The sequence below is a fragment of the Glandiceps talaboti genome, chromosome 5, assembly GCF_964340395.1.
Source record: "Glandiceps talaboti chromosome 5, keGlaTala1.1, whole genome shotgun sequence".
In the NCBI taxonomy this organism is placed as follows: domain Eukaryota; kingdom Metazoa; phylum Hemichordata; class Enteropneusta; family Spengelidae; genus Glandiceps; species Glandiceps talaboti.
In genome coordinates, this window is record NC_135553.1 from 18,434,855 (window position 1) to 18,458,407 (window position 23,553).

The 23,553-nt window shown below is 35.8% G+C and overlaps 1 protein-coding gene across 1 annotated transcript in view; it reads left to right on the forward strand.

The window, feature by feature from the left end:
• LOC144435442 (E3 ubiquitin-protein ligase rnf213-alpha-like) overlaps positions 1 to 23,553 on the forward strand; it is a 63,870-nt gene that overhangs the window by 31,027 nt on the left and 9,290 nt on the right. The window contains exons 34-64 of the mRNA XM_078124038.1: positions 139 to 304; positions 879 to 964; positions 1,228 to 1,360; positions 2,162 to 2,355; positions 2,644 to 2,838; positions 3,488 to 3,620; positions 4,172 to 4,378; positions 5,438 to 5,580; positions 5,987 to 6,210; positions 7,000 to 7,269; positions 8,783 to 9,157; positions 9,449 to 9,593; positions 10,000 to 10,331; positions 10,560 to 10,735; positions 11,096 to 11,293; positions 12,313 to 12,518; positions 13,473 to 13,584; positions 14,134 to 14,234; positions 14,678 to 14,860; positions 15,518 to 15,769; positions 16,517 to 16,628; positions 16,955 to 17,383; positions 18,016 to 18,132; positions 18,709 to 18,831; positions 19,371 to 19,424; positions 19,536 to 19,730; positions 20,265 to 20,346; positions 20,994 to 21,028; positions 21,870 to 21,967; positions 22,459 to 22,615; positions 22,968 to 23,142. Coding sequence (XP_077980164.1) covers positions 139 to 304; positions 879 to 964; positions 1,228 to 1,360; positions 2,162 to 2,355; positions 2,644 to 2,838; positions 3,488 to 3,620; positions 4,172 to 4,378; positions 5,438 to 5,580; positions 5,987 to 6,210; positions 7,000 to 7,269; positions 8,783 to 9,157; positions 9,449 to 9,593; positions 10,000 to 10,331; positions 10,560 to 10,735; positions 11,096 to 11,293; positions 12,313 to 12,518; positions 13,473 to 13,584; positions 14,134 to 14,234; positions 14,678 to 14,860; positions 15,518 to 15,769; positions 16,517 to 16,628; positions 16,955 to 17,383; positions 18,016 to 18,132; positions 18,709 to 18,831; positions 19,371 to 19,424; positions 19,536 to 19,730; positions 20,265 to 20,346; positions 20,994 to 21,028; positions 21,870 to 21,967; positions 22,459 to 22,615; positions 22,968 to 23,142 — 5,408 coding nt within the window. The remainder of the gene's footprint in view (positions 1 to 138; positions 305 to 878; positions 965 to 1,227; positions 1,361 to 2,161; positions 2,356 to 2,643; positions 2,839 to 3,487; positions 3,621 to 4,171; positions 4,379 to 5,437; positions 5,581 to 5,986; positions 6,211 to 6,999; positions 7,270 to 8,782; positions 9,158 to 9,448; positions 9,594 to 9,999; positions 10,332 to 10,559; positions 10,736 to 11,095; positions 11,294 to 12,312; positions 12,519 to 13,472; positions 13,585 to 14,133; positions 14,235 to 14,677; positions 14,861 to 15,517; positions 15,770 to 16,516; positions 16,629 to 16,954; positions 17,384 to 18,015; positions 18,133 to 18,708; positions 18,832 to 19,370; positions 19,425 to 19,535; positions 19,731 to 20,264; positions 20,347 to 20,993; positions 21,029 to 21,869; positions 21,968 to 22,458; positions 22,616 to 22,967; positions 23,143 to 23,553) is intronic.

Below are 23,553 nucleotides of genomic sequence, written 5' to 3' on the forward strand. Positions count from 1 at the left end.
TTATTCCCCTCATTTTAAATATAATGCAGTGTGACAAAAAGCATTGATGGTGAGTATATAACTTATAAGTTATAAGAATACAGTATACAGTGAAAATGAGACAATCATTTTAATTTCCTGTTCTCTATTGTGTTCCAGTCTTGTCAAGATGGTCTATGGGTTTTCCAAAGCATCCAAAAAACCTCCATCATGGTTACAACTAGAGCATGCCATCCGACGTAATTTTGGAGGCCTTGATGATCGTATTGATCCAGTCAGTGAATTTGATAAACTACTCCATAACGTTGACAAAAATCAACCTAGGGTAAGGCTATGTAAACTCTGTATACATGGTGTAAGTTCTATAATATGGGTGGAAAGAGTTACCTAGCTATACATACATCTATACACATTGCTAAAGAAGGCAGTTCTGTTGCAGTCACAGTTATCGTAGCCCTTCTTTATCGATGAAAATATTTTAATTTCAGATGTAATAAAAGATTTGTTTCCAGTTCTTGTCTGAATAATTTGGATAATCATTATCTGTGCACTGTATCACCATTGGCAACATAATGATGACATAGATTGTGTATGAATTTTTAGACGCATGAATGCGGAAGAACGGGAAGAACAAAAATTTCATTAGTCGCATACCATGATTTACGTTCTTCTTTTATTAGCTCACACATACACAATCATCTATTCAAAGTTTAGGTATGGGGGGGGGGGGGGGGGGTTCCCGTAACTTTGCCAAAAGTCAACATTGTAAAAAAGAAAGGCCTGGGCGCTTGCCCGTGTGAGGGCGCTAACCCCGAGGAGATACGGTATATATACACTACTTACATTGTAATGCTTCAAACGGTAACTGAGTATTGGCATTTTGTTTACTTTATTTTTAGGGACCAAATGATCCTGAATGTGGTGCAGCTGCCTTGATAAGAGCCAGTCTCCAAGGATTAGACAGGGAGATACTTGATATGGACAGGTATACTTTCAGTTTTGGTATCTGCCAAGTGACAGTCTATGCTATAGTCATGAACTGTCTAAAATAATGATACATGACTGTGTTTTTTAATGTATCAAAGAAGTGTTTTGGTCTTTTTGTGCCTTTCTTTCCAATTATTGAACATTTCCCGGTGCAAGGAATATGAAATCATACTAAATATGAAATTTCAAAGACACCCATATTCATTTATTTTGTAAGTACATCATATGTCAAAGTTTTACTTTTTTCATAACTTTTTTTAGTGACAGTCGTTACTTGCTAGTGCTAACTGAGAACTATGCAGCACTTGGAATCCTTCAACAACAGTTACTTAGTATGGAAGATACTGTTATCATATTTGGAAGCAGCTTTCCCAAGGACCAAGAATATACTCAGGTACAGTTTACACTTATCATATTAGAATTAGTAAGTAATCTGAAATGACCGTTTATACAGACTGCAAGTCCAAACATAATATTTCAGTGCTTTATGGAGTGTTGCCCACATGGTGTTGATTGAATATAGTGTGTGCCTCGGAAATAAAGTGCTTCAACTTTTTGTGGTACTTTGTTCAAGAAAACTCAAACCCATTCTCAGCACAAATCAAGCAAAAAAATGAAGTGTCACAATTTAAATTTTCAGAATGGATGTCAAAATGATATCAAAATTATGCCATTTTAGAATCCAATATGGGCATAGAATCCAATATGGCCGTAGAATCCAATATGGGCATAGAATCCAATATGGCCATAGAATCCAATATGGCCGTAGAATCCAATATGGCCATAGAATCCAATATGGCCATAGAATCCAATATGGCCGTAGAATCCAATATGGCCGTAGAATCCAATATGGCCGTAGAATCCAATATGGCCATAGAATCCAATATGGCCATAGAATCCAATATGGCCGTAGAATCCAATATGGCCGTAGAATCCAATATGGCCATAGAATCCAATATGGCCATAGAATCCAATATGGCCGTAGAATCCAACATGGCAGCCAACTACTGTGTTAACTATATGGGAAAATAACAGGTTGTTGGTTTCCTTGAAAACAAAATGGTGACCCCCGATTTCTTTTATTAGTTCAAAAGAAGCAGGAACAAGTTTTCACATGGCAAAGTTTATAGAAATTAATGTCAGTAACTGAACATGTATAGAAATTAAGTTTGACAATAATTGTTTATCTTATTAGGTGTGTCGTAACATCAACCGGATCAAAGTATGCATGGAAACTGGTCGTACTGTAGTACTCTTGAACTTGGAAAATCTGTATGAAAGTTTATATGATGCTCTGAACCAATATTATGTGTACTTTGGTGGTCAGAGATATGTAGATTTAGGACTTGGAACTCACAGAGTCAAATGTAGAGTTCATAATGAATTCAGGTGAGTCCGAGGATTGCTTTCTGACACTTTACTTAATATTTGGATGCATGTTTCATCAAGTTTCAATTTGGTGTTTCACGGTAGTCATAAATAATGTATGTGATGTAAAATCAAATGAATTTCCAGAACCCATGCAAAGTTTGCAAAAATGCCTTGCTCCTGGAGTGGTGTTCCCCAGGCCTGTACTATTCACAAATATGACAAAATTGAGCATTTTCAGAAACAAAACTTGCATAGAAGTATAGATATATTATATGTACAAAACAAGTCTCTCACTTGTTATTACAGGTTAATAGTTGTAGCAGACAAGGAAGTGGTTTATGAGAGATTTCCCATTCCTCTGATCAATCGTCTGGAGAAGCACTTCTTAGCCATGACAACTATGTTGACACATGATGAACTTCAAATAGTCCATGATCTTGATGACTGGGTTCAACATTTTGCCACGATAAAACTAAGTCCATTTGAGAGACAGAATCAAAGGTACCGGTAGTTATGTTATTTCATTATGTTAGGGATGATTGCACCATGTCGCATAAACTCAACAAATGGACATCGTTCGTTTAGGTCAAAACATCCTCCCCCTAAACGAACATTCACAAGTGCGACATCAAACGTTTATATATGATGTAAACTGTATCGGTCACACCACTACGATTGATTTTTAAGACATTACAGTACTACCAGAAACCCAGCACCATATATCAGATTAGAATAAATTTTTATCAACTTATCAGTATTAAATACAAAAGCTGTTATCATTGAAAGTTTTCCATCAAAATTTAGTGAGAAGCCCCTCTCCCCCTAAATGAACGAAGTTCGCTTATTGAGCTTGTGTGACATTGTGCGATCGTCTCGTATAATACATTTGATTTCTTTTATTTATAAATGTGCAAGAATATTTCAACATGATAACTGTGAAAAAGTTCATAAGTTTGAAATGGATTTCTGCAGGTAGCACATTCAAGTAATTGTTCATAATAATAGAAAATGAAAAATTTAAATACTTTCAAAGGGAGGTATGCAAATTTATAAAACATTCATGAACAAAGTAAACACTGTCAAATATAACTGTACCAGGACACTGCATTACACGTACAATTACAATATTTACACTTTGTACTTTCTACAGATCTACAGCCAAGTTCAAAGTTGAGGATGCGTTTATTGGGTTCAATAATGACACCATAGCATCTATTGTACTACAAGTTTGTTCTGATATGACTCAACATGAAGCTAATGATGACCAAGACTGGGCTGGATATGTAAGTATACCACATACTTTCTGTACTTTCAGTCTGATGAGGGAAGTGCATTGAAATCTGAATAATTTATTAATACAATGAATTACCTGCTATCAGGGTGAGATAATGTGAAACTGATGACTGACTGAACCTATTGGTTATAGCATGACACACATGTACTGTACATGTGATGGATATGTCTTGCATATTAAATGGATAATTTACATAATTGATGTATTTTATTCAGTCATCTAATTCAATGGATATGTTGTGTGATTTATATATGATAGCAGAGGTCTTTGCAGTTTAAGTGAATCTATTTGGTTTTTGATTGAATCCTGAAAACTATTTGAGTAATTCTTTGACCTATACCTTTTAAAATCTTGAATTGATTGTGGTGTTAAGCTTATCATAAGATTGTTCCTCTTGTTGAAAAGTATACTTTATTTGCTGTTCTTTAGAACAATACCCCAGAATCCAATAAATCATGACCAACCTTGTCTGGTGACTAACTTCAGAGTCAGCAGTTGAGCAGAATATCATCATATTTTGCACTATTTTTAATTTGTCAGGTCTATGGAACATCACAAGATCTTTTGCTACAGTGTGCAACACCAGATTCTGTTGCTCGCCTAGTACAAACTGGACTGAGTGGTGAAGCTGAGAGACTGTGGCATAGGTACAACGCAGAACAGAAACATGATTCTGTGGCAGAGTATCTAGACTATCAAATCAAGTTGGCTAAGCAGAAAGAAAAAATGACTGGTATTCTTGCTCAGGTCAGTTGTATTTAAAAGATGAAAATGTCATATTGTCAGAGAACAATAGGGATACTTGGTAGGGTCTTATTTTCGGCAAGATTTTCCATTATATAATGTCTCAAAGCAGGGTATTTGTGTGAACAAATTTTTTATACTTGTTCCACTTATGATTTTTACAGGGAAATACACAAAATTGTACAGAGAATATGAACTTTGAAATATCATCATTATTATTATGTATGTTTTTATTTCAGACAAAAATATCCATTCTACAGAATTAAATGAAAGTAGGGAAATGAATAATATATGCAATAGAGGACTTAAAAAATCCTCTTACACCAAACACTCCACTTCATACTCTGAGACAAAATCATATTTGACACAATAATTGAAACAATAGGATTAATAATGTTAATAATAATAATAATAATAATGTTGGGTTCTTATATAACGCTTTCCCACTCCGTGCTCAAAGCGCTTTACAATTATTACCCCTGGCTCGGATCAGAACAGCACAACGGCCCTTTAGTCTTCCTCAACTCCCCGGAGAGCATACAATCCATTGCAGCCGTTTCAGCGCATAGGATTAAAGCCTTCACATTGCAACCTACATCCTACCAGGTCCCCAGTTATACAGCTGGGTTGACTGAGGCACAGTCGTGGTTCAAATTTTGCCCAAGGACTTTAGCTGCTCAGAAACAAACAGCAGCGATGGGGCTCGAACCTGCAACCTGGAGATTCCAAGCCGGTCACGCTAACCATTCACCCATCATGACGCCACACGATCATCATTACATGATTTTGGTTTAAAGGAAACAAAACTCCAAACTTCCAGTTGGAATTTGTCGTTTTGCAGGTTTGCAGATCCTTAAACTAGCAATAGAGGGCCACACATTGGGTGCTGACAAGTAGACATGTGTAACATTTTAAATTTTGTACGTTGAACAAGATTTACTTTCTGACTCCATCATGGTACCCAAGTTGAAGTACATGTACTCCCTATTGCAAACCAGTTGAAAAAAAATAAGAAAGAAAAAAACGAAAAACGTAACAAAATTTGTTCTCACATGTATGTAGGTGACCACACATTCACGGCTGTTATCAAGATATGATATCTATGATGTGGCAGACCACCTTGGGCTAGCTGGAAAGGTTTTACTGAAGAACAATGTGTTTCTACAGGCATTTCAAACTGAACAGCAGTTTACTAGGACAGTGAGGTGAGTCTTTTACCATTGTATTTTGTCTCATTATATTTATCATATTATATTATAATCAGTATGTTGATGTGCAAATCGAGAGATCTGATTGGTCTAGACATCAAACTAGCACATCTAAAATGAGCGATAATGAACACATGATACCATGCATGAGCGAGGTTCAACAAAAAATATTGGCTATATACTTAATTAAAATCACAAAATTGTAAATTCTGAACATACACTGGATAAAAGCAGTTCTTTTAAACACACAGTTCTTGATTTGAATGACCTAAATATTTCCCAGAGGGAAGCAATTCAAATAGGTTATGTGCTGGTTGTGTATAGTCCAGGAATATCTCAAATTTATCAGTATTGTACCACTATAAGTATATATTTATACAAGCAAATGTTTGATTGTTTACAGAGACTTTTTCACAGATTCCAACCTTTCTCTGATGGAGAGACTACTATTGGTACAGTGTGATTCTGGTGATGAAAACACCAACCTTATTGCATGTTCTAGATACATCGTTCAAGATGAACGTGCCCAAGCCATCAAGCAAAACAAAGGATTATGGCAACCAGCACATGTTGTGTTTATTATTCAACTACCAAGGATTGCTGGTGGTTGTTTTGATGGACTGCAAGGTAATATTTACACTCAAAAGTCGTCTTGACTTTTTTCGTAAGTTATCTTTAATACTATTGTCACTGAAATTAATAGAATTAAACATAACATGGTGTGTGTTGGATGTTCCATGAAGTCAAGACGACTATATAATCCACCAAACTTTCATTTCTATGAATATTCATGCGCACCCTTGTTTATGGAATGTCTACCCTGGATGCCTGGTTAACCACTAGGGGGTGTTTGAGGAGACAGACACTAGATTATATTTTATGTGTTCGAATCCTCAGTGAATAGCGCGCATTCTGTATGTGCATTGTACATGCTGACTATTAGATTGTATGTTATAGGTTATGTATGTGCACACAATTACTGAATTAGTATTTAAATAAAACATATTTCAGAAGGTTTTTTTTTTTAGGAATATGACAAAATATAATCTGTGTCTGAATACAGACTAGGTAATAATATCAGCTTTAGAAACTTTGTAAGGCTTTAATAATTTCTTGGTTTTTATTTAATCATAATGATTTGTAACTTGAGTCTTTTAAAAACTGAAAATGTACCAAATGCATTGAAATGATTGAAGTGTATATCTCATAGCTATGCATATAATCCATAATTTTGACAGAAGAATACGTATTAAAAGTTATTAGAAGTATTATACTGTGGTGGTACTTGTTTAAAATTGTTTTCCATCTTTCAAATGTAATTCAAGGATTTTACGTGGAGTCTCCTTTGAAAAAAAATTCTACAATTAAAGGAAACAAAGTTTAATTAATACTTCATTTTTTCCCCTTTTTCATCAGGTGGCAAATGGCTTTCAGTTCACATAGATGAACTTCGACCTCCCCATGCAAACCTACCCAAGATTACTGCACTGCAAAATAAACCAATCAGTCTAGTCTTTGAGAGTGACATCACAAAAGCCAAACAACCAACACAGAAAGAAGAAAATGAACAGGTATTGCAAGATCAAGCTGAGATGTTGAATGACCATGGAGAAATTGCTGCTGCAAACACAATGGGAATCAGAGAAGGATTGTCCTTGGAAGACATTCAATTGACCCAAGATTTTGGTAAGTTAGGCCAAAAAAAAAAGAATAATTGTTTCTGGTCAGGACATGTTGTCTAAAATGGTGTGACGATGCGATTTTGTTGTTGTTGTTGTTGTTGTTGTTGTTAATTCTCAACAAATTTGTCACTCAATCTACTATTTATGGCAGTTACTGTTCTTTTTATTTAGTACTTTAGAGCAAGTGTGTGTATGTGGGGCAGATGTCATTTGCTTGTTCATGATTGGCTCTGCAGTTGTCTTCACAGAAGTAGGGAGGGTTATTTTTGTGTTTCCCCCTGGATCTGCAGACTGCATGGGCTGGATATTAAAAAACACAAAAAAAGACTGGCGAGAGGGTATTTAAGTGATGCGTGTACTGACCAGAAACATCTTCTCTTTTTTTTTTGCCTTTATAGTAATGTTTTTTGTAAAATTTTACATACAAATACTACTGTAACAAAAAGTTTAAAGGATTGGTACTTTTTTATCATAACTATTTTGTCATAAGAGAAATAAAATAACTTTTAATTTCAACATATAAGTGAAAACTGAATCCACAGTACTTTTAATTTCACTGTCAATTCCTTGTATGGCCAATAGGGAATTTGCAAACCCGCCATGTTGAATGTTGCATCATGGGAAATATGATAATAAATACTAATCAGTTAGCATTGTAAACAATATTGTTACATTGTTTATAACCATGAATGATTAATTCATAGTCACTCTGATCTTTGTGGGAGCTACAGATTAGGTATTACGATAACCACAGATAATCCCATAGTCCTTTGTGTCTGAGCATGCTCAGTTTGGATTAAAAGCTCCATATTGTAAATTGTAAAACTGTGCTAAATTGGCAGGGCTTCTTTTTCAATATAGGTTATAATACTAAGACTGAATGTAACTTTTTCCCACTGACGTCATTGTTCACAGACCAAATGCTTCTTCATAGGACTATCTCGTCTTTTAAAAATAGAACTTGTCTTTCAAACTTTTACTACTCATGAGCAATACATAGTCTGTAAGGTACGCCATGACGGGGCGCCCTCACACATCGGTCAGGAGGCCAGTGAGTGCAGAAGGACATGACACACGTTATAGTCTAAAGCAATATGATACCTGTCAGGATACTGTATAGCGATTTTCAATATTATAGATAAAGCAAGGCGTTAACAACCACATGCAAGTTTTAAATCATATTGGCTGTTTGATTGTTGGTTGTTTCTTTCATGAAAAGATAACAGCACTTTTACATGTACAGTAAGAATTAATGTCTTGAGTAATATAGTCCTGCTTGCACAGTATTGCACAATGCCAATTTATAGGAACACAGACTTTCCAGTACACATTTCCTTTTTTCGTAAACTTTTTCGTAAGACTTAGATTTTTAATTTGAGTTTTAATCTTAAAGTTTAAATTGATGAAATCATGACATATATATATTTATTGGTCCAGGGATTGATTAGTTTTGTCCCTTTCATTTTCCTTTCTACTGATAACCTATATGTATATATGATCAAATTGTACCATTACAGAAAGAGGCATGGACCTGGATAATACTGAAATTACAGAAGGCAAGCAAATGGTTGCTGTGGAGAGTACAGACTTGGTAGAAAGTAAGAGATCACGGGAACCAGTTGGTGGAAAGAGTGGGGTGACAGGAGATGAAGGTCATGAAATGGACACAACAGAAGCAATGGACATACAGCAAGTTGAGAACACGAATGAAGCAGACATTGAAGAAGCAATCACATCAACAAAAACTATTCTCCTGAATACTAGTGCCTTGTTGAGAAATTGTATCCATGCAGCTGCTGCCATGTTAGAGGATGATGAAGACAGGAGTGAGAGATCCACTCAGAGGATTGAAATCTTACTGGAATTGTTCAAACAAAATGATGATCAGCAAGGTAGATTGAAATGAAAGTAATAAATTTTGACTGTGTGCATTTCCTCTTGTCTAACCCATTTTCAGTGAAACAAGCATGCTTTGAAAATCATGCTCGTATAATATCAGTACTGTTAAGATTATTGATAAAGTAATTGCATTTTTTTTTTACTACCGTGTTTAATATAGAATGTTGAATATTGGCACATTCAAATAATGACTGTTGGCCAAGCTGTAGTATGTGAGTGTTAGAAACATTACAAGCAATGGGAAATCAAAGCATTGCTAATTACCTGTTTCTCTTCGTCAACAGATCAGATAACTTTTGTTAGTATTCTTAAGGAGCGGATATGTCAGCTCCTAAAAGAGAAGGATGAAAGGGCAGGCCATTTAGCTTCCCAGTGGTTGAGTCGAGAAGCAGTGACAGGAGAGAAAGTCCAAGTTCATGGCACCTTTAGGTAAACTTTTAATAACTACTAATCATACACTTTGCCCTGTAGCATTTGTATCAGCTCCCTAGTAATTCAACATCACGTGTATGACTTTCAATATTGATGTAGAACAACATTCAAGTTAAGATTAGCTCTGTGTTTGTAGGGTTTAGGAGCTCCAGTAACAGGTTAGGGAATTCTGGTAAAACTTGCATACATTTCTATACTTTTGCATTTGCAAAGTGGGGTACTAACTGACAGAACAATTTTACATACATACTGTCCTCAACAATATGACATACAGAAGTATCTATGCTATTAAAGTGTGTATGAGAAAATTGTACTGAATCAGATTCTGTAACTATATTCAGAACTACATCGCAATCATAATACATGTAACTTTATTAAACCTTGTGTTTTGATGTTCCCACAGGAGGGCTATATGGCAGAGCTTGGTAGGGACAGTGACTCCACTGCTGGCTGAAGTGATTGCATTTTCTGACAGAAATGACAACCTAGACTTGATCAAAATGGCAAAGCCAAATAGTTGGGTTCACAGATTATGGTTGGAAATACTCAGAAATCCAAACTTATCAGAGCTGAGCTATGAAATGTTTCTGTCTCAGGTGAAGAAAGCACAAAAGGATATTATCCCAGTTCCATCAAGTGGTGCAAATAACAGTCACTTCGCTGGTCAATGTCCGTTTTCGTGGGTCATCAGAAACTTTGCGAATGAAATGTGGGAAAGTGCTCTGAGTATGAAAGGTGAGTATGTTAATGTTACCAGATAAAGGTGGGGTGGGCAAATTGTACAGTGAGAGTTTGAAAATCTGTCTGGCTTAAAAATCAATACCTGGTCCGGTCCTCTTTAAAAAAAAAAAAAAAATTGTCAGTATTTTCATATGTTCATTTTGAGAACTGTACTCAACATTCTACGGTAGTTCTTCTCTGCTATTTTTGTCACTCCAGCCATGATGTTTCTTGTAATTTCAGCTTCTGCAAGGCAAAGTGTAAAACAGAACTTTGAAACTTTGCTGAGTGAGTCTGAACTTGGTAAGACTGTGCTTGGTAATATGGTAAATGAAGAAGATTATGATGATTTCATACAGTGTTACCTAGAAGACTTTGTCAGAATGATGTATAAAGCGTCGAATGAGACAGAATATAAGGTTTGTACAGAGACAACCTAAAACGATCAAAGTATCAACATTTGTAACTAAACTGAAACTAACTTTCCCACCATCCCATTTTATGGGTTCTTTTGGAGATTGTGTAGTGATGTAATAGTGTGTTTGGTGATGTCATTATTTAAAACACTTTAGGTAATGAAAACTGAAAAACATATTAAAAAATGTGTTATTGTAATAGTTGTGAGTGGAACAATTTTTGCACTAAAAGTGATCAATAAGTTATGATGTTTAACATACTTTTCAGAAGTATGACTTAAATTTGTAAATAATTACTCATTTCAGTACACATGATTACATCTCTCCCCATCTCACCAAGTTTGTTTCTCATTTTATGTGTAGCCTGTAACTGCAGCTATAGTCGTTGCCGCAAAGGAAGAGCATGTTGCTGAAGATTATGATCCCAATGACTTTTTCCTGGACATCCCCAGTATTCACCATGCCTATCATCGTATCCATGGAAGATTAGACAGCTACTCGCAAGTTGTCAAGCTCCTACCACACCCTATGGATATTCCAATCGAACAGAGTATGCAACTAGTAAGTCCAAGATCAGTAGTAGAAGTATCAAACCTTTGAGTGTGTACTGTCATGTCAGTCAATTATCCTTGATGAAATATTTTCTTAATACATTTGCTTTGTGAAAGGCCTTTTCAAAAATTCAAGTTTATGATTACTGGTTCAGAACAAAAAGTGTGTTTGCGGTGTAAGATCTGCAAATGGAATCTACAAAAAGAGAAAAATTTGAAAAGGAATGTCTGGTTACGGAGCCTGACATTTTAGGAATGTCAACAAGTAACGTTTAGGACAGTGTATAAGATCTCTGGTTTATGTTTTACATATTGATATCAAATTATGTCCTATAAACCAACCATCAAAAGTTGACATTTTTAGCACAACTGAACTAATGAAGTTCAGTAGTGCTATAGGCATGATGCGGTGTCTGTCTGTCTGTCTGTCTGTCTGTCTGTCTGGCAGTGTATGTGTGTGTATATATATATATGTGTGTGTGTGTGTGTGTCTGTGTGTGTGTCTGTGTGTGTGTGTCTGTGTGTCTGTGTGTGTGTCTGTGTGTGTGTCTGTGTGTGTGTGTGTGTGTGTCTGTGTGTGTGTCTGTGTGTGTGTCTGTGTGTGTGTGTGTCTGTGTGTCTGTGTGTGTGTCTGTGTGTGTGTGTGTGTGCGACTCAAACTCAAAAGCCACCAGACCGATTACCTTGGTATTTGGTGGGGACATTACTTATGAGCTATACACATACATGTAGTGTGTACTCACATGTAACATCTCATCACAAGTATGTTACAACCAACATAACCTAGGCCCAATGTAACTGCATAATTGATACAAATATGGAGGAAAACATTGACTCGGGATACGGACATAAACAAAATCACCGTCACATACCTAGCAACCATAAACACAATACCTTGCTTATAATAACTCAAACAGAAAGAAGAAATCAGACCAAGTGTACTTCAGTATTGCCAAGTAGGTGATGTAGTTTGCTAACAAGAAAGTTGAGGAATTGACAAATATTTTGAAATTTTGTTTTTACTCGCAGGTGTTTGATGCTATGGCTTTAAGAGCATTGCTGGAAAGCCTAGAACCTCAAAAAGATTATCTGAATGATATTAACAACAGAAAGGGCTGGTTGAAGAGAGTGAAAGATGCAAGACCAGTAGTAGAAAGAATTCTTGATGCTGAGAAACAGGCTGTTGGCATGGAAATATACGGTGAAATTAGTAGAACACATATCCGTGAATGCAGGTAAAATTCATGTGTGCCATACTCTCTTAGTTTATGACAAGTTTAAAGTTTACAAAATGTATTAACAAAATAGTGAAAAAAGAAATGGAATATGTTGATAATTCGGAGAGGGGTTTGTTCTGACCTTTGACCTTATGTATTTATATCAGTGAACACAACAACACACGGTACGACGTGTATGAGTGTGTGTTGACAGGAATTGTTCAATGACTGTCAGACTACCTTAGTCTGAGTACTAAAGTGTGTAGAAGACATGAAATTAAAATATCAAACTTTCCAAATATGGAAACGCATACTCTGGCCACTCTCATGACTTATGTGTGACCCACAACTTGGCATTCCTGGAGGCAACGATAAAAACTATTCAATCTGAATAAGGATTTTAGGTCTCTTGTACAACTGTCGACATCAGACTGTGGATGAACGGAGGGAAAGTAAACAACTGATAACACTTGGCAGAGCATGTTGGAAGTATAGAGACTTGTATTACATTCCATCATTTGATAAGAACAGTTTTATGGCCTCTTTCCATAATAGTTAACGTTAATTTGAAGTCCCACATCATTTCATGTACAAGCAAAGATGCCATAAAACTGTTCTTATCAAACCATGAAATGTAATACAAGTTTCTGCTGTTCCAACATGCTGAGCCAAGTGTTATTAATCCAATTCAATTGTTTACTTTCCCTGTTTGTAACAGGTTCCAGCCATCCACACTCTGATGTGTAAGTCTTGGCTAACCTTGCAAACCAATAAAATGTAAATCGTTGTTCTGAAAGAAATGTTGTGGCAATTAGGAATACAATACTTATACAGCATGTTTACAATTCGACATAAATTTATTTTTAAAAAATGACGCCTTATATCCTACTCAAGGGTCACACAAAGGTCGCAAAACTATAGACTTACAAACTATAGACTTACAAAATTATATTATTTCATTTTTCTGTCAAGGCCTTTGTGGGTTCGTATCTGTGTGTTGAAGTTGTTCGTAGATCACGTCTGTGCTATGGATACTAAAAAAGTTGGTGAAGAAAATATCAAAAAGTGTTACCAGCTTAGCAAGGTGAGTGTCGAAATTGAAATGCCATACTTATGTCTTTCACTTCATTTCTCAGTGAATTGTCACCCTACAAACTGTTACATTGTGTTATTTTGCACCTGTAAGTTAATAATACATATAATATGGACTAGTGATTATTTGCATTGATGTGAACTCGTATCATTGATATTTGCTCTGCTGTGCAAACTAAAAATATTATTGTATACTTTTATAGACTGTTCCTTGTACACAAAATCGTGTGAACCAAGCGTTATATTTTTTATGAAATTTGCTGATGTACGAGTGACAATGTGGTACTCTGTTTGCGCTTGCGCTTGTTACGATTTCTGCTGCACTTTATACATACAGTTGCAGATATATTAACCACAAGCACTAATCCAAATACCCCCAAATTTGCCACAGTGAGACTCGCATGTAATGGGGTTCTGTCCTACCATCAACATCTATAGTCACTGTAATACCCCATCCTAAAGACATAATGATATCAGAGTTTACAAGTTCTAGATGACTTAAACAAAACTCACTTGGTTTACACATTTTATTATATTTCAGACTCTAGGTGAAAAGGTTGATTTGAAATCTGAGAGATCGATGACTTTTATTGAGAATTTCTTGAAGAAGTGCAATGAAACTGCAAGCAAGCAACACTTCAAGTAAGTGAATTAAGAAATATAACGGGTTATTGCATCAGAAACAACAATGCAAATATTACAAAAAGCTGAAGTTATGGAAACTCTTTGCTGTTAGTATAGCCAAGTAATCTGTAAGGTAGCACTTTTGATCTGTTGATAGAGAAAGGACATTTAGCACCCAGCACACGTAACATATCACACACAGAGACAGAGACGAATGCATGCATGCATGCATGCATGCATGCATGCATGCGCGCGCGCGCACGCACACACACACACACACACACACACACACACACACACAGTCACACACCAGAGAAACCCAATAACAAACTGCTACTGAGTACCAGCCATTTGATACCCACATAAATACCTGATCATGCAGCACCGAGATGCAAAACTGCAGCTACTTTTGAAGAAGCTATTGTCTGAGTAATTGTGACAAAATGTATTATTTCCATCAGGTATGGTGTGCATGAATGTGATGTCTGTCAAGAAGCCATCAAAGAACCAGTGGTACTACCCTGTGAACACGTGTTTTGTCTACAGTGTGTTAAAACATGGTTTAGAATCCAGAAGAGAACATGCCCAAAATGCAATGCAGTTGTTGCTGATGACTTTCGAGTGCAGACTACAGAAAAATCAAAGTAAGTAAACTGTGATTCGAACTTGATACCACAAACTGTCTATATCCCGTATCTGTTGTTTGCGTACTCTCTCCATACTGTAGTTCATGAATATCTCTGAACATCATATAAAGTGTAGTGCCACGATATAGTACGTTATACCATGCGCGAGTAAAGTTCAACAAAAAAATATGAAACATATACTCTGGTCAGTGTTACGTCATGACAACGCATGTCTATGTCACGACAACGCGTGTCTACGTCATTGGTTCTGCTGTGTTCAAAATTTGAGTCAAAATGCTCAAAATTGCCCTTACTTTCGCTGATTGTTTTTTATATTGTTTTTTATATTACTGGTGATGATATATTTCTTCATTCAGCTGGAACGTACTCGTGACCTAAGGGTTGTCACTACTCGTCTATCGACTTGTAGTGACAAGGGCCCCTTAAGTCACTTGTATTTTCCTTGGCTGAATGAAGAAACATATTGGGAAATGACATCTAATAGTCCACGTATGGATGGTGTGTTGGAATGCATTTGTTTGGTGACAGTATTTGAAAATTTTCACATTTGTTGAATTTTGAACAATCATAATACAGATCCTGTCTTTTGCTTATAATAAATTGATGTAGTTATAATTTGGGAATGTGATGATGATATGTATTTCCATGTTACAGGGAAGCGGTAGCACAACACAATGCATTCCGTCAGAGATGCAATGCATTTTTCATGGAGCTGGTATCTAGATATTGCTTTGCTGAAGGGGCACCACCTGAGCCAGAACTCATAACAAAACTGATGAGTTATGTGACCAAACATTCAGAGAAGAAGCAACTTAGAACAAAAGGATTTACACCCTTTCAGGAAGACTGTATAGATCCAAATCCAGTGGTCCGATCCTTTCTACTCCAGCTTCTCCTGAGATCTAGGTATATCATACATTGTTCTCGAATGTACGCCAATAAAATGCACCAAAAACCAAAACACCATACAAATTAACACAAGTACATTGCTGTAGGTTACATATTTTGAATGTATGTTAAAAGATGCTGTCAAATTGGCTTTTACCTTTAAAGTGGCCTTATGGATGAGGATTGGGTTTTTATTTTGGATTTTTAATTCATAAAACAATTTTTATTGTGGCATCCTACTTGAAAAATCAATGTGAAACAACATTGACAAAGTCTGTGTGTTTGTAACTCAAGCTATTGCAAAAAGCTAAAAAAAAAAGTGTAAAATGTTTGTTATTATATGTTCAATAATAATAGTTGTACACGTGTATTAATCTTTTGCAATTTATTGAGTTACAAACACAGACTTGGTCAATTTTGTTTCGCATAGATTTTCAAGTAGGAAGCCATGTTAAAATTGTTTCATAAATTAAAACTCCAAAATAAATACCCAATCCTTATCCATATGGTCACTGTAATACACAATGTATTTGTTTATTGGTTTGTTACTTATAACAGAAAACCCTTTACAAATAGTTTTCTTACGATGACAAAACACAATACTTTTCCAAATGAGTCTGATAAATAATCACGATATTTAATAATTTGCATTTAGTTCACTTTAAAATGTTAATTTTGTGCACTTGTACATTTGTTGAATTTTGTCATCATTCATTGTGTATTTGCACTATGTAATTTCATTCGATTTCTTCTTTTCTTTGACAGTGTGGAACAAGTGTATGAGCACCTACAGATCTACCTCGATGAGGCCAGAGAATTTATGCAGACTGATGCTGAAATACTTGAACTGTGTCTACTTTGTATACAGTGTATTGAGGTGGGAAACACTTCAATGGATTTGTGTTTTTCTTCAGCATCATTTGACTTCAAAATAAGTACATTGAAATGCAGAAATTCTAATGACATCCAAGAACTTTTGAGAAAGATTTTTGACCAAGTATGCCACATGAATATTGGAAATTAAAAAAATAAACTTAAAAAAAGATATTTATACATCTGTTGATAGCAGAAACACTGATTTCGCTCCAGACCAAAAACTTTTAAATTTCAACTTTCATGCTAAACTGACTCTTAAAATGGCACTTTTATCAATATCTGTAAATGACAGTTGTCAAAACACATGTAAGTTTCTTCTTTCTGTAGGACTCTTTCCACAACCGAGCCCTCCACTATGGAAGTGATTCTCAGCTAGGTTTGATCAGAGAGGCCATGGAGAAGCTAGATCCTTCCGTCCATACAGATAGACAGACGCAAGGTGGTATCAATGTCTATCAGTTGGAATCTATAGCCGGAGCACGATTTGGATTGGTTATAGCTGCTGAACTCATCTACCGTTACTATGGTGATAATGAACAGCAAAATAAAGCTCAGCAGGAGAGACAACCAGAGAATTTCAATCACGCCAGAAGACTGCTGGATATAGCCAGGAAATTTTGTGACAACAGTACTTCAAAGTGGCCCAAAGTGTTCTTGATAAAACAGTTAGGTCGTAGATATGGCACAGACTGTATTCAATCTCTGATTAAACAGCCACAGCTGAGATGGATTATGCCACCTGAAGGCAATGTACAGGTATGTAGTGTGTGTGTGACTGTGTGTGTGACTGTGTGTGTGTGTGTGTGTGTGGGGGGGGGTGTGTGTGTGAGTGTGTCTGTGTCTCTGTGTGTGTGTCTGTGTCTGTGTCTGTGTGTGAACAACTTGAAGTAAAAAAAGCTGGACTGATTGCAACGTAATTTGGTGGGTATATTAGTTTGGGTGTCTAGCTGGGAAATTGTTCAAATCAAAATTATCTTGCCTCTGGTGTGTGATTTAGATCAACAAAATGTGAATTTTAGTAAAAAAACCTTAAACTCAAAAGCTACTGGGCAGATTGGTCTCAAATTTAGTGGGAACATTCTTAGGAGTGTAAAACTTCTCATAATGAATAAAGTATATGCCCATAAGGAAGGGTGAGCAAAGCCATATATGATATTTTAATGGTGTAATTGTACAGTGTTATAAAGATATACCGGTGTGTACATGATGGGCACTAAGTCACCTCGCAGTGAAGCCAGGAAATGGATAGTTTGACAAAGCCTGTTGACGTGAACAAGCGAACTGTTATTCATAAGTATTTAGAATCCTTGGTCATGGTAAAAGTACTTATTATTACTATGTATTACCGATCTGATGAACTATGTTGTTTTTTGGTTCTCAATCTACAGGTAGCATTTGTACCAGACAGATTTGTGGTATGTGGCTCTACCTACCAAGAACTAAGAGAAGCAATGGCTGAAACCCTTTTAAGTGCAGACTTTAAGAAAGTAGACTACATTCTCAGGGTAAGAAGTTTAATTTACTCCAGTTTTTTGACAGCACATCTAGCGTATTCGTTATACAGAAACAGCTCTTTTTCCTTTCAAATGTCCATCTCAAATTGATTAGTGCATGTACAGTGTGAGACATACAGCTAATGAGTAGAGTACATTGAGTACAAGGCAATGTCATTCAAGTGGCACAAGCTGGGTTTATAAACTTGTCGTGAATTACATTTATTGATTCATATTTTGTGTTTTATACGTTGTTGTTGTTAACATTGTGTCCTTTCTGATGAACTCATTATATAGTCATACGTCATACATAATCAACCAATCAGCACGCAGCCCGATGATACGGCAGACGATCAAATCAAAATTTCTTGTGTGATGTAAGTTTCAGTTACAAGTTGGAACGTGCGTGCATAAAAAGAACAGAGTTCCCAGTGTACTAGTACTACTTGCTTGTATTGTCATTTCTATTACTGCTGTTTCCTGAACCCCTTTTCTATTGTGAGTCATCCACAAAACTCTTTTTTTTTACTCACAAATAAAGTACTTAAACAAAACAAAACTTTAACAAAAACTTTACTTTCTTAACAGGTTTCTAGAAAGTCGGAAGAGGAGAAGCAGTCACTGTTACTACTTGCAATATATAGAGAGATCACCATGTGTCATGCTAACAAGTATGCGGATGGTGCTCAGCAAAGTCAAGTTGATGGACATGTAAGATTATCGTACTCGACTATCTTTAAACCTAAATCATCAGTATATTTTACCACAGATTAAATTCAATGTTTAAAGTAAAGTTTCTCCATGTAATTGGATTCGTCAATATGTTATGTTGTTATCAGTTTTAATAATCCAATCAGGTCAAGAGTATTATGCAGTAAATACATTTTTTTTCAAATAGTCAACAAACAAAATATTTTACATATCATTAGTATAGATATTGTTTTTCTGATGACAAAGAGTGTTTTGCATTATATATATTGTTATTTTGTATTGTCTATGAATTAAAAATTTGCTGGTCGATATAAAATGTGCACAAAGTCCTTTGGGAGTATGGTAAGTCTTGGAGGAGTGCTTTCAACCCCCAGATGTTGAGTGAAACTAAAATGTATAGTATCAGTAATAATGTTTCATATTTGCATTACATTCATATTGAATCTGTTGTAGAATTGTCAAGTTTTAGATCATATTTGAACGTCTTCACTTCATTTGTATACACTACTAGTCTAAGAGATGATTGTTCTCTTCTGCAGGTAATTCAGAAACTCATAACATACACCAAGCAGACCTATTTTGTCAAATTAGAGGTAAGTTTTTGAAACAAACTTTTTTTTTAAGTTTGTCATTTTATCTGCAATGATGTCATAATCTGGCTTAATGTTTCAAATTGTATGTGTTCTTGCCCTTTTTCTCCTTAGAATTTTGCTCAAGAATTGATTTTGAATAGTCAAGGTGGAAAGTGTGCAGCACTAACAGTGTCCCCTGACCAGTCACCATTTTGTCGTACAGTTGCAGCTATTGTGGTTCATGCTATGATTGTACTGCAGTGCTGTAGTCAACACCATGCAGTTGAGCCATTCATAACTTTGATGAAAAACCCTCAGCACATGTCTGTAAGTATCAAAAATAGCCATTGATAAGTGTCACATATCAACAAAATCAACCATTTTTACAGAAAGAGAGTACTTCTTGACACCTAACTTCCAGCAGTGCTGTTGCAGTGCAGTGCTGCAACAGGACTGCACAGCAATGAAATTCAGCATGGCATGCATCGATGAAATTCAGCAGCATGCAGCGATGAAATTCAGCACTGTGTATAGCAGTGAAATTTAGCACTGCATGCAGGGATGAAATTCAGCACTGCATGCCTCGGTGAAATTCAGCACCGCGCACAGCAATGAAATTCATCATTCATCCTTCATCATTCAAGTTTCATCATTGTACGCAGTACTGCATGACTTTTCACTGATCATTACAGAAGCACTGCAGTCCAATGCAGAAAATCGATTAGAACATTGATGGCCTGTATGAAAAGATTCACAATTTCAATTAGAATTTATAATTATAATGTAAACTATTGCTGTATTTATGTTAGAAATGTCATGTTTACTCACATGCTGACCCTGTTTCTGATCTATTGAATACAGAACTCCTACTTCCCAACAATGCATGAAGATTTGATTATGGAAGCCAGGGCTGCAATAAGCAAGGAAACTGTCAATTGGTATGGTAAGTCTTGTTTCGCCTTTTCTTGTAGGCCACATATCAGATTAACATATTTGGAATGGCCATTACTGTATGGCATACTACAAAACATCTGTTTCAAGTTCCTCAATCCAAAGTTGCTAATGAAATTGTATGCATTGGCTACATGCCATTTCCTGAACAGTAGTAATTCTGATTATAATGTGATCAAAGAGACTTGATTCACATTGCTGTGCTTATTCGTGGCATTCTTGTTTGTATGCAAGGGTATGTTACTGTTCTAATCCCATTCTGAATCTAGTACTGAGTGGAATCGTCAGCCATACAAAAGTGTAGTGTTGGTACAATCAAAATATTTATACTTTTCTACCTATATATTGACTTTTGTCATTTTACCATCAATATGCTTGTGAAAGATGCTATAATATAAACAGCTGAGGGTACCTCTAGTCTAATACAAGATAGTGTGTGAGATTTCAAACAGGCCATGAATGGTCAGTGCTATATTAAATCAAGAAACAGGCCAATACTCACGATCAATGTAGTGTGCAAAGAGGACAAAGTGAACACATTGTAAGTCTTGTGATCTGGTGAAGTCTTTTACAAGTTGTAGAAATGAAAACATCTTTTAAGTTACAATTCACAAGTTTTGAATTCTCTTTTCTTTTCAGAATGTCCCAATGGTCATCCTTACATGATTGGTGATGTAAGTATCTGGTAATGAAAGTGTTTTCAAAATAGCAGTGCTGTGAAATATTCTTAATAAATGTATATATCTTTTATAAATATTTCTCATGATATTGGTTGATGCAATTTATACAAACAAGTGGTTGTATTTAAATAGGCCTTTCCAAAATTTGCCATGGTGTCGCTCAACTTCCTGTCTGTGTTAGGGGTGTCTTTAGGGTTATACATGGTATAGGTTTAATACTCAGTTAATAATAGAGCACTACTGCTTTCCTCAATGTCTGAACAATACGAAAAACATCCCTGATTTACACTTCTACAGAATACCAAGCGACAAAGCTCTTAAGAAACGGTACTATGAGGTGATGATACCCCAATTTGAGTGAGGGCGCTGTATTCTCACCAAGCATTCACCTATCTTTACTTACCTCCCCCCCCCCCCCACCCTAACCCCAACCCCAACCCCAGTAGTAGGAGTTGTATGATGCTGATGTATATATTTGTGTAGTGTTGTACATATAAATGGTACTGAACAAATGAAAACAACTACATGTACCTATAATTATGCATGGATTTGATATTGCTTGCAAACTGCCTTATTTTGTACTGTGAATGAGAAGAAGTATCATGACATTTCAATTATTGGCGGAGTTTTAAAAATGTAATATTATGTTTTTAAGATGACATACTTATTACATTCTTGATGGAATAAAGTGTTAATTGTACCCATACAGGTGCTTAGTTGTGTTGTGCTTGGGATTTGATTGAAATTTTTGTGTTCTGATAGTTGTCAATACATCATGGTATCAATGTTAAACTTTGTTTTTAATATCACCATTTATATCTTCTTACCCTGATAGTGTGGGAGACCCTATGGCCTTGGACAGTGCAGGGACTGTGGTGCTACCATTGGAGGAGAACAACACACTCCTGCCCAAGGAAATAGGCTAGCTAGAACGTAAGTAAAAACACTACACAATCTTTCAACGTCTGAGAAAATCGATCTCACATGGTTTCTTGCAATCACTGTTAGTAAAAGGGATACATACATCTAAGCTTCATGATTCTTTGTCGTGATTTTTGTTTCATATTGAAATTATTATAACATACATATTATGAAAAAGGTCCAATTACTGAAAGTCTGGAATTGTTACTAGGTATGACTTTAAATTAAAAATTGTATAATCATAAGTTATGACATAGTTTTTTGGGAACCAGTATAAGTTTTGAAAATTTTTTTTTTTTTTTTTTGATTGCTAAGACTGCATCTTACCACCTCGATTGATGAAAGAGTAAAAATTCTTGATCATGGAATAACTATTAGTATTAAACAAAATGATGAAAATGATGAAGTTTGAAGTATGAAGACTTCATATCCGTTGTCATCTTTGATACTTCAACAGCCATGTATTGTTTTCATACTGCACAATTGTTTTGTTGGCTTTTCAGAGGTGATACGACTCAAACTGGACATGTACTAGGTCCCCCTGGTCTTAGACACGGTGAAATACCAATACCAGAGAGACTAATGCCTCCAGCTGCAGTAGCAATTGTACGGTTATTGATGCATGCAGCAATGCTAGGAGCTGCTACAAAGACACCAAAGGTATAAGTAGCATATGTTTTTTAGCACCATACATTCCATGAAAAGTGAGTTTTAAAACTGACACCAGGGTAGAAGAAAACGAACAATAATTTACAAATTTGGATCCATGGTTAGCTAAGTATTTGTGGGGCAGATGTCATTTGCTTGTTCATGATTGGCTCTGCAGTTGTCTTCACAGAAGTTGGGAGGGTTATTTTTGTGTTTCCCCCAAGATCTGCAGACTGCATGGGCTGGAAAAAAGAGAGACCAAAGCGAGAGTATATAAGTGATGCACGTGCTGACCAGAAACAATTCTTTTTTCTTTCTTTTTTTGACCTAAATGTTTTCTGAATCATGCCTTTTCATATAATAGAACTTGGTAGGCGTTTTTCAACCCGCAATGAATGCCAATGCTGTTCCTGCATTTCTATGGAATCACCTTGAATGTGACTTGAGGTTGTTATCCCGTGCTACTGGTAAAAGTGTGGACGATGCAGCAGTGATGATTCACATGATCCTGGATGGGATGTTAACTGTCAAACCTAAAGGTATCAAACTTTGATTTCATTCTCTGAATGACTTTCTATTGACTTGCAGAACATACTTGATACAAACATTCATTGCATGCAAGGCCTAAAAAAATGTTTGGTTCTGGTTACCCGACCCATCTAGTTTTTCACAGTCGACCCTAAACTTTTTTTTTATGTATTTGAGAAAAATATAATAAAATCGTGAAGTCTCGCAAGAAATAGTGGATGCAGAAACTGAAATCAACTAAAAAGACAATGTAAAACTGTTCTTCCAATCTGTAATGGCTGTACATCTGATGGAAAGAAACCAATAGCACAGAGACCATATGGAAAACAATGGAAAACATAACTACCTGAACTAGACACTCACACATGAAAAAAATAATTAATAAATTTAAAAAAAAATAATCTACCTACCCCACCTATTCT